The sequence below is a fragment of the Prionailurus viverrinus genome, chromosome B1 (genome assembly GCF_022837055.1).
Source record: "Prionailurus viverrinus isolate Anna chromosome B1, UM_Priviv_1.0, whole genome shotgun sequence".
NCBI classification, from domain to species: domain Eukaryota; kingdom Metazoa; phylum Chordata; class Mammalia; order Carnivora; family Felidae; genus Prionailurus; species Prionailurus viverrinus.
The window spans coordinates 173479854-173496978 of record NC_062564.1 but is presented as its reverse complement, the minus strand read 5'-3'; the positions used below and the strand labels follow the sequence as shown (position 1 = coordinate 173496978).

The 17125-nt window shown below is 36.8% G+C and overlaps 1 protein-coding gene across 1 annotated transcript in view; it reads right to left on the bottom strand.

Annotated features, from left to right (window-relative positions):
• RFC1 (replication factor C subunit 1) overlaps positions 1-17125 on the bottom strand; it is an 86986-nt gene that overhangs the window by 12897 nt on the left and 56964 nt on the right. Inside the window, exons 8-19 of the mRNA XM_047855456.1 lie at positions 15994-16081; positions 14934-15217; positions 12410-12517; positions 10386-10565; positions 9112-9216; positions 6335-6734; positions 4656-4765; positions 2919-3033; positions 1007-1098; positions 659-796; positions 423-518; positions 200-298 (exon numbers count right to left, since the gene is read on the bottom strand). Of these exons, the coding sequence (XP_047711412.1) occupies positions 200-298; positions 423-518; positions 659-796; positions 1007-1098; positions 2919-3033; positions 4656-4765; positions 6335-6734; positions 9112-9216; positions 10386-10565; positions 12410-12517; positions 14934-15217; positions 15994-16081 (1815 nt within the window). The remainder of the gene's footprint in view (positions 1-199; positions 299-422; positions 519-658; positions 797-1006; positions 1099-2918; positions 3034-4655; positions 4766-6334; positions 6735-9111; positions 9217-10385; positions 10566-12409; positions 12518-14933; positions 15218-15993; positions 16082-17125) is intronic.

The following is a 17125-nucleotide window of genomic DNA, read 5'->3' as shown; positions in this document are numbered from 1 at the left end:
CATAATTTACAATATATACTAGCAGCCCTTGAGGAAAAATTCATCTGAATTGGAAACATTTTAGCTGTCTTTCTTATTGTAAATATCAATAGATTCTATAGGTGTGTCAAGGAACTATAATAACTATTAAGTTAATATAAGCAGCAGAAGAAATGCTTTAGCATGAGAAAAGTACTTAAGAAATGGAAACTTATCTTACCAGTTTGATATCCTTTTTCGCTCTATGAGAATCAGCCTTGGCCTGGTCATAGGTTAGTGCCTTACTTCGTGCACACCACATACTCAGATTGTGTAAAACCTAAAAGAAATCAGAAATAAGACATGGTCAAAGTGAGAAAATAATGCTACTCCTCCTCCCTGAAAAGTTGAAGGCATTAATTCAAAAGAATCAGCAACTGTTACATAATATATATTTAATTTACCTGTCTGATATCTTGATTGGCTCCCAAAATTATTTCATTCATAGCTGGAGGGGGGATCTTTAAACCCTCTTTAAATGCAATAGACATCATAGCACCCTGAAATTTACAAAGGGGAATCTTAAATGATTTTAACTCATATAATCAAACATTTTTTAAGTATTTATCAGGTATTTTTAAAAACTGACCAAAAAATAAGAAGGATAGTGTGATGGGGGAAAAAATCCCCATCATCGTACCTTAATCTGTTCAACTCGAGGTCTTTGAAAACGAAGATCAAAACAATAATGAACCAAAGAACGAATCTTGGGATGATTTCTATCATTGCACATACAAATAATGGGAATTTTTGTATGTTTTATCAAACCAATTAATTCCTGAAAGGCAAATTTACAACATAAAATAATTATTTAAAAAAAACAAAATACTATACACAATGTATATATTTTAGGTTTTGAAAACCTCCTTGGCACCACACTTTAATTATCACAGCACAATTAGTTCTTTAAATATTAAAAAAAAAAAAAAAAAAAAACCCTAAAAATCAACAGTAAAATCAAACTGCAAAAATACATGGTTTTCATTACCTGAATTCCTCCCCTGTCCTCATTGCCTGCCATGCCATCTACTTCATCCATGATGACAGCATGTTTCATGCTTACTGAATGGGCACCTCCACCTGACCCATGTTGAGAAGCAATGAAATGGGACAAAAAAATAGTAATTGTTCAAATGCTGCTGCTTTATAAAAACCATGTAAAACATTTCAAACTGGTAATATAGGTCCATGGTACAAAATGCAAGAGGCACAAGCATATGCAAATGAAAAGAAATTCTCCCTCTACCTTTGCCCGCTAGGGTGTCCCTATATATATTAAAAACATGTGTGCATAAAAATATACATCTTGGTTTTATCATTCAATATGTTTTAGTGATCTGTTTCTTATCTGTAGATACAGAACACCTCTTTTTTTTTTAAGTTTACTTATTTCAAGAGAGAAAGCATGTGCACGTACCAGCGGGGAAGGGGCAGAGAGAGACAGAGAGAGAGGGAGAGAGGGGGAGAGAGAGAGAGAGAGAGAGAGAGAGAGAGAGAGAGAGAGAAAAGAAAGAGAGAATCCCTAGCAGACCCACACTTAGCGCAAAGCCTGAAGGGGGCTCGATCTCATGACTGCGAGATCACAAACTGAGAAAATATCAAGTCAGATGCTCAACTGACTGAGCGACCCAGGGGCCCCTAGAACACCTTATTTTTTAAGGCTGTTTAATAATATCCTACTTTACACATGTATCATAATTAATTGCTATCTATTGATAAAATATGAAGATGCTTCCAACCTTTTGCTATTATAAATCATACTAAATGATAGTCTCACATATCATTTTGTACATACACATATATATACATATATATATACATATATATATATATATATATATATATATATATATATAAAACACAACTGCTAAATTCCAAGAATTAGAAATTCTAGGCTAAAGGGTCTGTGTAATACAACTTTCAGAAATACTGCCAGACTACTCTCCAGAGTAGTACATATTAACACTCCCACCAGCCATGTAGAAGAGTGATGTTTCCTGAGCAAATCCTTTTTTTTTATTTTTATTTTTTAATTTTTTTTTTCAACGTTTATTTATTTTTGGGACAGAGAGAGACAGAGCATGAACAGGGGAGGGGCAGAGAGAGAGGGAGACACAGAATCGGAAATAGGCTCCAGGCTCTGAGCCATCAGCCCAGAGCCTGATGCGGGGCTCGAACTCACGGACCGTGAGATCGTGACCTGGCTGAAGTCGGACGCTTAACCGACTGCGCCACCCAGGCGCCCCTAGCAAATCCTTTTTAATAATGATTTTCTACCAATGAAAGTACCAAGAATTCAGGTGACCATGCAATATCCACCACTGGTTCTAAATATGCACTATTTAGACTGTAATTTGAGCATCTTATTTTTCTCATAAACTCTGGCCATACCAGACCACCAACTACAGCCTGAAACACAGTGGCACCTTCACAGTTTCTTCTCCTCTGCTATTATCTTTGCCTATATGACCTCTTCCACCACAAAGGATCCTCTCTCATCCTTCAAGGCCTGTCAAACAAGTGTCACCCATATCCTGGTAGCTCTCCTCAATGCCCCAAACAGAATCACTTCTGCGTCTACAGAACTCTATTACCTCACTCGTCACACTGTATTACAGTTATTTATTTACTCTTTCTTCACAAGATTCACCTGTGAATCCTCTAAAAATTATGTGCAAAATGAGCAAGCAAGTGCATATATGTATTTTAATACATTCTCAGAAACCTCTAAAACCTGGGGGAATATAAGAGAAACTGTTGTCCTATAGAAGTTCCACCATTATCCCCAGGAGTTAAGCAGCGTGCCTGGCACACAGTTATGTTCAATACTGGTTACTAAACATTGAAATGAACTTGTTTTCCTTACATAACCAAAGAAAACAGTTCAAATACCCACATACTTGAATAAAAGCCCGTGATGCTGGTATTATTCAGTGATTCAGCAATAATCTCCTTCAAACTGTTCTTACTCCGAGTGTCACTTGCATTCAGTTCCACGTAGCTATATCCTAATTCCTAATCAAAATATGGAAACTGTTACTATCACAATGCAAATTATTAACCCTTCCCCCCAAAAAAACAAGGCAATGAATGAAGAGGATAGAAAAATGACATAAGGAACCATGGCTAAAAAAGATGAAGACAATGAGATTATAACATGCCTCACAATACTGAGATTATATATATAATACATATATACACATATACACACACATACATCCACATACGCACCACACATACACAAAATACAAGTTTGGTCTTAAAACTTCAGCTGATAAATCACTAATCTAGAAGCATATACTTGAACAAGCAATATTACTAGGTTTGCTTCTTCAAATCCTATAAAGAATTAAATATACCCATCCCAAGATTTTATAGTATCAGATACAAAATCAATCTATTATAAGATACCAAAAATCATTCTTGACTCTTCAAGATAAAGTTAAAGCATTCGTTATCAAACCATTCCAATATAAAATCTTTCCAAGCTGTGAAAAATCAAGTTATTCTGACTCATTTCCCAAAACTGATTCTAACTGATAAGCATTAAGATATGCTTTAATTCAATTCCCCTCCAAAATAATATAATAATAAGGGAGAAAAGAGTCATGCTCACAATTGTAAGACTAGGAAAAAAATTTTTGGTTTTTTTTAATGTTTATAATAGAATAGAAAATATGTACTTGTTATCCCAGCTAAATATTTATGATCTGGTCCATAAAACAAGGACACAACAAAACCACCAGCTTATAGGATAAGGGTTGGGAAATGCAGTAATATATTTAAAACCAGTTTACTATCCCTCATTTTATCATTCTGATACCACTTCACGTATGACCTCACACCATTCTGATACAGGAACTCTGGTTTGCTCTAGTGTCTCCTCATCTCACTGTCTAGATCTGGCGGCCACACAGGGAGGAGCAAAGGCAGGCTCCCACAGCAGTGAAGATCAGACTAGCTGGGTTCATACTGTGGCACCAGCCTCCACTGTAAGCCCATTTCATTTGTCACATGAGCATGGTAAGAATACACATATTCATACACAGAATTCTTACAAGAGTAAGTAAAATATCTTTATCCATCAGAGTCTATAAGACCTATTTATATTACCTAAAAGATAATGTACCTAAGGGCTTACCACATTGCCTGGCACACAGGTAAATATTCCTATTATTATAATTACCAATATTAAGAAAAAGGATGAAAATGAAAAATATCCCCAGCATCAAAATAAATTCTTTTCTTTTTTTTTTTTTTTTAATTTTTAACATTTATTTTTGAGAGAGAAAGAAAGAGCACAAGACGGGGAGAAGCAGAGAAAGAGGGAGACACAGAATCCGAAGCAGGCTACAGGTTCTGAGCTGTCAGCACAGAGCCCGACGCAGGGCTCGAACTCACAAACTGTGAGATAATGACCTGAGCTGAAGTCGGACACTTAACCGACTGAGCTACCCAGGTGCCTCCCCAAAGTAAATTCTAAAGGTTTAATTTTGGCAAAATATATACATAGGTTAAAATATATACAGGTTAAAATACATATACCACGGACATGCTAACACCCATGTGTATGTATCTCCTACACATGCTCATTTCTGGGTTAGCTTTCCAACTGCACTCCGGGACAGGACACTCACCTGACAAACCAGAGACGCTGTGGTTGTCTTCCCCACACCTGGAGGGCCAGAGAGCAGTGCCGCTTTGAAACTAGAGCCATCATCTTTGCCAGCAAACTTACCAAACTTTGCTGCCAGGAAAAAAGAAGTTCCAGAGAGTTAGCTTCTATTAATTACCCAGGAGAAATTCAGGAATGGCAGGAATCATTCCTTGTGCATAAACTTAGCATCAAGAGCAGTCCTCCAGTTTACTTCTAAATTTACAAAATACTTTCTACAAACCATAAACAAGTTTCCAGGCATTTAGTGAAGCTCTACTCCCTACCTCACTTACACCCAAAATAAAACACTAAAACTAATGAACTCTGAAATTCTGATTTGAAACCATAATTTTATGAGTTTCCTTTCCTACAAAAAGCACAGGTCAAGGAGCAGAGTACCTGGGTCCCAATCCAAACTCTAGCTATCCTAACTCCACTGCTTACCAACTGGGAAAAGTGATTTAATCCCTCTGGGCCTATTCCCTCCTTTGTAAAATGAGGGTAACATTCTTTTTGATCACAAAAAGAATGAACTGAAGATGGTGTGTCTGCAACTATCCTGCACAATTTGACTCTTGAGCATTCTTCTCCCCTTATCGCACAGGTGCCTGACTCATCAAGAGCGCTCAGTACATACACAATGACTGAGAGAGAGATGGTTACAGGCATGGGAAAAGAGACTACAGTTCACGTGAAGCCTTATTAAGTCTTTTCCAGGCACACAAAGCACTATATCCCCTTTTAAGGTAGATTTTATGTGGTTTCAGAAAGGGAAAAAGAGTCAAATATAACCATGTATCGTTACAATTACATCATCCGACCGTCATAAATAAGCTGACAACAACAGCCAATGTCTAGTGACCACCTGCACACTGATAAGCCAGTCACCACCCTGGGAATTCACCGTGCTGCTCACTAAATTTTGCCTTCTTATTTCTCACACAGTATCCTCCGGGGCTGCAGGTGACGCTCAGAGAAACACTACTAACATTTGTGATCTCAAATCTCAGTTTCAAGAATACCCTAGACATTAAATACAGACCGTGACTGTTCATTTTCCATGACAAATACATGGTGAACAAGTACAGAAACCAGAGCTCGGGCCTACTAAAAGCAAATGTGCTGCTGGGATTTTTAGGCTGCTGACTCCATCAGTGTGCCTCAGCTGTTTATTTGCACCTTTCTCCCCCAACTCGCCTTAGCACTTTCAATGGCCTCGCTCTCACGAGTCTTCAGAATTGGTCCCTGTGTTCTCTCCCACCCAACACTCCTCCCTCCCTTCACTAGCTAACTCCTCTTTAGTTTCCAACTCTTTGCTTAGCTATCCCTTCTTCCAGGGATGGGAGCACACATCCGCATCCCTGACCACATACCTCCATGCCCCTAGCACCCTATACTTACCCCTGTAACAGTACTTAGCACAAAATATCTTAACTGCTGGTTCACATATGTCTGTGACTGACTGAGCTCCTTGAAGGGGACTGATTTGTTCACAACAGCACCTCTGGGGTCTAGTATAGCACCTGGACTCAGAGCAGGCTTTCAATAAACGTTTGCTGAGAGATGAATGAACCAACTAGTATACTTTCTCAAATATGTGCAACTGAGCAATTACATGGTGACAGACACACACAAAAAGGAATGAAGCTGTAAAATCACCGCGTTTCTTATCTTCAGATGGACTCTTGTGCCAGTTTTGGAGCCAGCGTAGGAGTTTGTTGGCACAGCTCTGGTCACCTTGCTGTCCGATTATGGTCTTGAGTGAGGTTGGCTTATATTTATCCACCCAGAGCAAATTTTCCACTTTGTTTTCACTGCAGTCATCAGCCAAATTCCTAGCCCGGCTGTCCACATTTGTCTCCTCAGCCACCTGCTCCTCGAAGTCCAGGGATCTCCAAATCGCACTTGTTTCCTTTTTTATTGACTTCATAGAGCTGCCCCTTTTGGGAGTCAGTCTGCTTTTTTTAGATTCTGATTCCTTCTTAGTTGGGCTAATTTTTCTTTTTCCTTGGTCATTTTTTTGGGGTGTTCTTTCCAATTTGCACTTTTCTTTCTTCATCTTAAAAATTGGGAAAGTGAGGAAAAAAGAAACCTGATAAGATATACAGAATATCTATCCTGCTAAATGTACTTTACAGGGCAATCTGGGATACCCAAGTGAGCTACCCAACCTGGGCCTGGTTTTTCACCATGAACCCTGCTGTTGTGGAAATCACCACCTTCCAAACTTTAGCAAAATTAACAACACACACACCAAAAAGCACCCAAGTGCAAATTTTTAAGTGAGAACATATTAGTTTGCAAATAGTAAGTATTCCAAAATCAGTCTGAAATCCAAGGTGAAGGATTAAGAAATTTTTGTACCAGTTTTCTGACCAGTTAAAAGTTAACGCCTCCACAAAAACCTGTACACTAATATTCACAGCAGCCATTTATGTAATTATATATTATATATTAATTAATTATATAATTATGTTATTATTACAGCCAAAAAATAGAAACCCAAAATGGCCAACAACTGATGAATGAATAAACAAAATGTGGTATATCCACACAATGTAATATTAATCACCACAAAAAAGGGAGTAAAGTCTTGACACATGCACTTCAATGCAGCTGAACCTTAAAAACATACTGAGTGAAGACGTCAGAAACAAAAGGCCACAAATTGCATGTTTCCCTTTATATAAAATGTCCAGAATAGGAAAATCCATGGAAACAAAAAATTGAATAGTGGACACATGGGGCTTCTTTTTGGAACAATGAAAATGTTCTAAAATTAGATACTGGTGATGGTTGTACAATCTTGTGAGTATACTAAAAATCTGACATACATTTTAAAAGGGTGAATTTTATGATGTGAAGGTCTCAAAAACAAGAAAAATAGTGCCTCTTTGCCAGTAACTGGATGCTGAAATTAGGAGGTAAACGTTTGAAGAGAAACAGGATATTATCCAAGTATTAAAGTTCTCTCCAAGATATTTTCCAAAGGGAAAAACAGTCACTTTACTAGTGGAGACACCTGTCAGAAACCACCTTAACCAAGGTTAACAGCATGAATAATAAGACATATTGACATCTACATCTAATACGATGCACTGAGAAGGACAAAATATCACTTCTGCAGTATTCCTGCCAAAAAATGCATAACCTCAATCTAATCAAAAGACATCAGAAAACCCAAACTGAGAGACATTCTACAAAACAACTAACTAGTACTCATTAAAAGTCTCAAGGCCACAAAAAGGCAAGGAATTGGAGATGATGAAGACACCCCAACAAAATGCAGTATGGGATCCTAGAACAGAAAAAGGACAATTGAGGGAAAACGTGAAGTCTGAATAACACACGTACTCTTAGTTAACACTATGGTATCACTGTTAATTTCCTGGCTTTGATAACTTCTATGGTTATGTAAGTTGATAACATCAGGGGACACTGGGTGAAGGGCCAATCCAAATCATTTCCCATGACTGTTCTAACTGGAGTAAGTGGGAAGACAACCTCACTACCTGGGTGACAGAGCTGAGGACATTAAACCTGGACTTCTGGTACCTTTGCATCCTATACATGGAAAAGACCTGAACAGAGTGGAAGTGAATGAAGATAATACTGGGAGAAGCAGAGAAGAAAACTGAAAGAGTTCTAAAAGCACTGTGGTCTCCAGATCCATAGTTCCGACATCAGACCCAGCCAGCCCATAATTTAGTTATGTGAGCCAACATGTTTTTCCTTTTTGCTAAAACTAATATGGGCTTCTGTCACAAATGAAAAAGTGCTAGTAAGTTCTAAATGAAAATGAACTTAAAGTGCTGATACCTATAACATATCCCTTAATGAACTCTTAAAAGCATTAAACATTTGCACAAAGTCACTGAAAGAATATGGAAAATATGGAAAGTTTAGTTAAGCAGATATGGTTAAGTGCAATACACTGCTCTCACTCTCCTTATATTTCTTTAAGGAAAGGTAAGAGGTGCCTGGGTGGCTCGGTCAGTTAAGCATCCTACTCTTGATTTCAGCTCAGGTCATGATCTCATGGTTCATGGGATCAAGCCCCAATCGGGCTCCATGCTGACAGTGTGGGGCCTGCTTGGGATTCTCTCTCTCCCCTTCTCTCCGCCCCTCCACAGCTCGTGCTGGTGTGCACGGACTCTCTCTCTCTCTCTCTCTCTCTCTCTCTCTCTCAAAATAAATAAACATTCAAAGGGATGGAGGGAGGGAGGGAGGGAAAGAAGGAGGCAAGGAAATACACCAAAGAAGAGAGCCTAAAGCAGAATCCCTGCTCAGAAGGAAATAAGGTAGGTTCATCTGTGGTAGAGGGCAAAGTTAATCTTTTCGGCAACAGGCCTGTAGCCACTCACAAAATGTCTCTATGAAATAGGAAAATTGTTAAACGAACCAACTTAAATAAATCAAGTTCATTTTATACAAACCTCAGCTTCAACTGCAATTTCATACTTGGACTTCTTGCCTGGCATAGTTCGAATCAGATTCAATAGGCCATCTTCATCAATAATATTTGTCCCCAAAGCTGCTGCCTGTTGATTAAAAATACAAATCATTAAAACTGTATCCTAACCATTACTTTCTGTTAAAGAAAAAATGATTCTAGGATCTGCTCATAGGTGAAAAACTACATTTATAAATTAGAAAAACTGGAATATTTTTTAAAAACATATTCATGAAAAAGTACCATTAAAAAGAGAAAATAACAGATACACCCCCTAAGAGTGATAGGTTGGCAATGGAGGTGACGCAGTACCCCTTTTTGGACTGCTTTACCTTTCCTTCTACCTAGGAAGGGCAAAGCCACTAGGGCCTCCCAGGATGGGCTTGTCCAAAGTCTGTTTTTCCCCCAATCTTCCCTATTTAAAAAACTCTGATGTATCCATCTCCAAGTGATGAATTATGATTGAAGAATCAGAAAAGTCCTCATCCTCCGCAAACTCCCTTATAAGCTAATAATAGCCATGTGACAGCTCTGGCCAATGAGACTTAGAGGGAACTCTACAAGAGGTGTTTAGGGGAAACTCTTATAAGGCCAATCGCAGTTAGGGCAACATCTTGCCACTGCTACCTTTTTCCTTACTTAAACGTGGACTTGAATGCCTAGAGGTACAGCTTCTTTGCAACACATGGCAACATCGCAAAGACTAAAGCTAACACAGTAAGTAAGGATGACAGAGGTGGAGAAAGGAACTAGTCTAGCTATATCACTGAGCTGCTGGACCATCCCCAGCAAGCACCTACCTCTAGGATTCTTGTTAGGTAAAGAAATGAGCAGCCATTTGTCAAAACCACACTTATCAGGTATAATTCCTTTGAGCTAAATATAATTTTCCCCAACACAGAAAGAGTTTTCAATAAACAAAACTTAAGATGGAGTGTACAGTGGCATATATAGGAATATTTAGGACTAACAGAAAAAGAAAACTGTATTTGCTTCTATCTTTGAAAAAAGATCTAAACTAGAATACTACACTAAGAAAATCAACTACACAGGAACTGTACCTTTGGAAAACCAAAATCCTGAAGTTGAAGCCAAGAACACTTCTTGGAGAAGAAATAATGTAGGGATGAAATTACTTTTACATTTTTTTTCTTTATTTAACTCTGTGTAGAAAGGGCACTACTACAAATGGTCACAGTGAGAGCCTGCCAATGGAAGCAGGCTATTTGCCTGTGTTGAGAAGACGGCAGTACCCACCTTATCACTCTTGGACTGTCCACTATCACGACCCATGACAAGGTAGTTTGTTTTCTTACTGACATTTCCTGTTACTTTTCCCCCGTAACGCTCAATTAAAGACTTGGCCTCATCTCGTTCAATGGACTCCAGCACTCCTGTGATTACAAATGTAAGGCCTTCCAAGCAATTTTCAGCTCCCTAAAAACCAAAATGTTCAAGCAGAGAGGAAATTACATGGTAGCCTTCCAAAGAAATATTTGGCATCAAAACTGCAGGAAGTTGATTTTTCTCATTTGACATCATACATAATCTCAGCATGAAAAATTTGCAGGAAATTCGCAGCAAATAAGCAGAACCTGAAATTAAATCCTGAGAAACTCTTAGGTAGGCTAGAATTTAATAAACTTACAAAACAAGCCATGAAAAATATACATCCAATACAGTTAGCAAAGCTTATTAAAATTATCCATTCATACTACTCTCATGGTTTTCTAAATATTTACACCACTAGTTTACTTGCAAAACCTCAAGTAAACAACTAGATGCAATCCACCTATAGAATTTATTATTGTTAAGAAAGGAAAGATTGGATTCTTAAAAAGTTAAACAAGTTTGAGCTCCTTCTCTCCTGTTTACTGTACAATAGTAAATCTAACAGCCTGCAATTAACTTAAAGGCAAGATCATATGATCTCTTGATTAGAAAGATAACTTGATATACAAAAGACACTGGCCAAAGAGAACTGGGAGGAGGAGACATTTAGTCTTAACTGGAACTATCTATAGTTAATAGACTTTTTAAATTTTTTGTAATGGTTCAATAAAATGATACAACCAAGCAAAATGAAAATTATGTAAACGATTCTAAGTTACTCATTACCCTTTGAATAGAGAATTGAGATCAACATAGACTTAAAACATGCCTAAAAGAAAGATGCTAAACAAAATTCAACGACGACCAAATACAAGTTCAATCCTTCACTATCCTGATGAAGAATCTTTGGAGGGTGGCGGGGGAAGAGCTATGAATCTTCTTGGAGAGAAAAGGTCTGATTAACAACATCTCCAGGTCTCTTCAAGCCCTATCTATGATTCTAGGATTAAAATCATCTTGCGAACACTAAAGTATTTAAATTCTTTTCAATAAATTCAAAATGACCCTAGTGAAGTCCACATGTAAGCCCCTAACCCACACCACAATCACCTATCCTGTGGCTCTGAATATACTATCACTTAGCCAAACTCAGCACTTCTAGCCTCCCAACCAACCTCTTACACTCTAGAACACTTACTGCGGGACCAGCAAGCTGCCCAATATCCTCAACCACTACTCCAATATCCCTCCACCACCTTGCCTTGACAGAGTCCCCTAAGGACTCCACTTTGACTAAAGTCCTCTCAAGCAGAGTTGTGCTTAAAGTCTTTCTCATACCACATGCAGGAGGCAAGGTTGACGTCTTCCTCTATCCTCTTACACAACCCACCAGCCCCTGAAAGTTTACCCTCTCCTCTTCTTTATTAGTGGAACTACTAATCCCCATTTGTGATCTGAATCCCCTCCCGTTCTACCTTCTCAGAAATCTCACACTACATTTGATTATCCTTCTCTTTCTGGTATAGGTTTCCTCACTCCCTTTCTGGTGGCTCCATATTATCAGTGAAAAACATTAGTCTTGTGAGTACCATATTCCTCAAAACTCAGCCCCTGTAGGTTTATGGGTTACTTAAAGGAAAACTTTTCTAAGTAGTATCAAGCAGTAGTTCATAATGGGAATAAATATACCTAATTCACAATGATGGTGACTAAGGCTTTTCTATTAATTTTTTTTTTAAGATATTTTTTAAGTAATCTCTACACGTAATGTGGGGCTCAAGCTCCACAACCCTGAGACCAAGAGTCACACGGTCTACCAGCTGGGCCAGCCAGGCGCTCCTCTGTTAATTTTTAATTATCAGTTTTCTGCTGCTGTAAAAATACTGAATACGTGCATGGACCCATGGGCCAGAGGCCCTGACGGAAAGGCATGCCCTCTCAGAACTCACCTTTGGTATTTCTTTGGAGCCCAAAGCTTTGGGACCTTCTCGATTTAAGTAGCTTCGATAAGCTTGATAATTAGTGCGTCTCTTTTCAGAATCTTCAGGACTTATAGACTTCAGGAAGGAGGGGAAAAAAACTGAATAAAGTCATGCAACATTCAGATGAAATGAGTATGTATCCAAAAACATATGTATCAATAAGTACACATTAAGTCACTTCTGTGTTTGGTCCCGAGATGAACATTTTTGGCTACACAGGTACTCCCCACTTAGACACGCCTGGCTTATAAGCATCCCTGCATCAGCTCTTCTTAAACCTTTTGACGCTCTAGAGGAACATACCACGAGTGCAGGTTAGGTACACAAGCCAAGTTGCTAGCCCCAAGCAAAGAAACAAAAAAATATGGACTTTATTTCAAAAATTCACATGAGTTTCGAGTTCTTTTCCATCATATAGCCATGCATATTTTAATATAAAAATTAATTTTTCCCCAAGTACACTTCATCACACAAGAAGATATCCCATGTTTATCCTGTAGCTTTGCACACCCCTAAAACAGCCTAAATGGTCCTATACCTCTGAGTTTATGAGCACTACAGGCTGAGCATTGACAGCCTCGTAATACCCAGCTGGTTCAAACAACAGGCAAGCTTTACTCCAAAAATTTGACACATTCTATACACCTCCACTCTCCCTTCCAGGTTTAATCTCTCCCATTCTGTTCTCTCAGGAGATCTTACTGTAGGTCTATCTCATAAAATCCTAGGGAAACTTTTCAAACTATATATCCCTAGATATACTCCAAGTTTGGCTTGGGGTATGGCTGGGGCATGTGTATTTGGGGGGAAAACATCCTAGATAATTCTGACTTGAGAACCACTGCAAAAATGGTTTCATGCTTTTTCCACTTCCTATTTTACATTTTTTTTAACTAAAAGACATCTCAAATCCCTTTGAGAATAGACCAAATATTATTTCTATGCAAATAAATGATTTTAATCAATAAGATAAGTTGCTTTGGTTGTAAGTTAAGTAAGCCATTAGAGGCTGGTCCTAGACTCTAACCCTACTTTTTAACAGCGGTTCTTAAAAACTGGTGTGCATTTATATCCATCTTAGGAGCTTATTAAAATACACTTGCCCAGACCACCAAACCATTTTTTTAACAAGCTTCACAGGAGAGTCCAATGCATACCAAAATGGGAAAATTATTCATTTATAACATTAATTCTACGAAAAACGCAATTCTGAATTATACACAACTTTATAAAGTAACTGTGAAGCACAGTCATTTATGAAGTTGAAATTATCTGACCAAGGTAGACTGAATTTATTAAACTCTCTGATATTCCCAAAGCTGCTAACATAAAATTTCTGAGTCATGCTATTCCAACTTTGAAAAGTAAGGTGAAGAGTAGCAATACCATTTAAAGATTTCTTCTCCTTTAATAAAAATAGACCAATCTCTATAAAATGAACATGTTTAGTATGCCTGAAGAAAAACATTCATCCACCAGATAAGTATTTAAGTTTAGTAAAGAAAAATCAGAGACCAAAATGTTAATTGCTCCCTTAAGCATATTTACAAGCACTGACCACAAACAAAAGCATCTAGAAATCACCATTTCACTGTTCTACACTAAAAAATAATGGTGATGAGCAGTTAAAATATACAATATTCTGCTTTTAATTCTAAGTACCTAAGAGGCGTGAAGGAATAGTGGTTTCTCATTATGAATCTAAGGTGGTTCCAAATTACAGATTCTAAGAAACCATTCAATTCTCAAATATATATGAAAACAAAAGACAATTTTTGAAAACCATTTTGCATTATTTCATTGTTTTTTTGCCTTTGCAAATGAATTCACTATCTCAACACTGTTATACAAGAGCAAAAAGGAGTACACTCAGGGCAAATCCCAATTATTTTAATAATAATAGCAAAAACAGCACTTATGTACTAAGCACGGTTCCAAGTGGTTTTATATATTAAGTCAGGTACTATTATTATCCCTATTTTACAAATGAGGAAAGAAAGAAGAGAGAGAGGAAATAACCAGACCAAGGTGACATATCTGCTCAGTGGCAGAGCTGTATGATCTGAAAATGGCTCCAGAGTCCATTCTGAGAGCCACTATGTTGTTATACTGTTTTTGTTTTTGTTTTTGTTTTGCCTCAGAGGACCTGAGTTTAAAGCTGGCTCTGCTGCTTCCTAGTTGAATGATCTTGGAAAAGTTACTTAATTCTTTCATCAGCCTGTTTCCTCATCATTAAAAACTGAATAATAAAAGTAATTAGGGTTGTGAAGATTACCTGAGATACCATATGCATTAGTGTAATATCTAATACACTTTAACACTCAATATTGGCTAATTTAGCTGTATTAATAAGCTATATTCTGCAATAGGATCTAAGTAAGATATCTTAAACATATTAAAATGACTTAAAAAGCTAAAAATAAGACTTGAAAACAGTCGAACCCAGACCAACACATAGCCCCCAAATGATATACTTTTAGAAAATTTCTACCTCTTTTTTAGCTGGAGAACTTTTGGATTTCTTAGGAGTTTTTGTCTGTCCTTTCAATTCAATGGCATTTTCTTTTCTTTTTGAAGCCATAGGCTCTGTTTCTTTATAAGAACTCTCTCCTTTTTTTTTCAAAAGGGCCAACTTGGAACTGGCTTTTGGAGAAGTCTCCCCTATTTTCTGAGGTGAGGACTTCAAATGTTGCTGAGATCCTTTCAAACTTTCACATTTACTTTGCTTCTTAGGACTACAGTTCTTTCTGTCATCTGAAAATTGTTCTGTTTTTGCTAGAAAGAAAGCAAAGATTATGACTTTTGTTTTTGGGAAAATGACACCCAAATCAGGATTTTTTTTCATTTTTCAACTCAATAATATTAGCACACAATGTATATGGTGATTTCATAACATTTACATTAAGAATTTAGTTCTTTATACAAAGTATTTATTTTTAAAAGTTTAACATTTGTACATTTTTATATAAACAATTCAAATTAAAGGATCTGTCTGTCCTTTTAAATATAAATGACTCTACTTCAAATGATATGGTTAAACTACATCGAAGGACATGCCCTTTATTCCACAGATAAACTTCAATGATCTGAAATTTACACAGAATTTCAGAGTAGAAATGTCACATGAAAATTGTGGGTTTGTAACATAGTCTGAAAGCCCCAAATCCTGTGATTTCAGGTACTATATGAATGAATTTACTTATAGGATTAAGACCATCTATACTAGCAGACAGATTATCAGCTTGAAACATCTAGTTCTTTGCCATCAGATACTGAAGTCCACATGTTGCACTACACTTGGAAATTAACATTAATGTGAAACTAAGAACTGAAATACATCTTTTACAACAATCATAGAATAGACATTTAATACCAGCTAATATCCAAATATAGCTTTAAAGTATCTAAGAAGAACATGTTTCAATAATCCTATGAAATAATGTCTACCTAACAATACAAGGCAATTATTGAATAGAATGTTTAAACAGATTATCATGAATTTTCTTCTGTAAAGATAAATGTTCCAGCCCACTTTTTCCTGCTAATATTACCTTTATGAGGAGATTTATGTTTTTCTGCTTTACTTAAATTGGCTTGGACAGATGACAATGTTTCTCTTTCTTCTGGGTCCTTTCGAGCCTAAGAAAATTTAAAGTGTCAAATGTGACAAGTAACAGGAAAACTACTACCACAAAATATGTTATTAAAATTGACCAAAGTTAATTTTAAGTTTTGATTGTAAGATTAAGGGCCAACTTCCAAGAAGATAATACAATAAATTTCCATTCCTTCATCCCCAAAATCTCTAGGAAAAATGATGCATTTTTTTATGTTTAATTTTACACATGAGGAAACTGATGAAAGGTTATAAAAAATGTATCTATAAAAAAATTATCACAGTTGATCCCAACTTGTAAGAATCGAAGACTTGCTTCTGCTTCTTTCACCTCAATTCTCAATTTGTTTGTGTTAGGTAACTAAAAACTAAAATCTAAACCCAAAAGACTAAATTAAAGAAACAATCCAGAGCTCAAAAGAAGACAGTGCTTTCCCAAAAGAAAAAATAAAATCCACTCTCTCCACTGCTCCCTCAAAATTCCATTTTACAAAGAGGTCACAAACTAGGATACATAATGCAATATTTTTTTTAATAATTATAATTTGAATGCCTTTAAGGTGGAGTAAGGTTTTTTAAATGACAAACTCCCCTCCATTCCTTATTATCTTATACCTGCCTGCTGTTAAAATCTTTTAAAATAGTCAAACATTGATACTGACAATATTAACAGAATGATTCAATGGAAATAAGGCTAATTTTTTGGAGAGAAAGTGCTTAAAAAAAAAAAAACACTGATGCTTTTAAATATTCCCAAAAATATACTCATTATTATCTGAGACTAGGACTAATACAGATCTTAAAATTAGCTAATTAGAAATAGTAAAATTGTGCTCCCAAAAGTTAACATTTGAGTTATTAAACTTAAGTTCCTCAGCAACATCTGTAAGTGCTATTCTCTGAACAAGTACATAAGAATCCACCTGTGAGAGAGACTGTAAGTAAAAGTTGTAATTCATTATTTTGTGAAGAACGGTTCTGGTTGGCTTTGACTCAATCAACCTTCCTTGAGCAAGAATATGTTTCTCAATGAGCTTCCTCAAAATATTCTTATAAATTAAAATAAT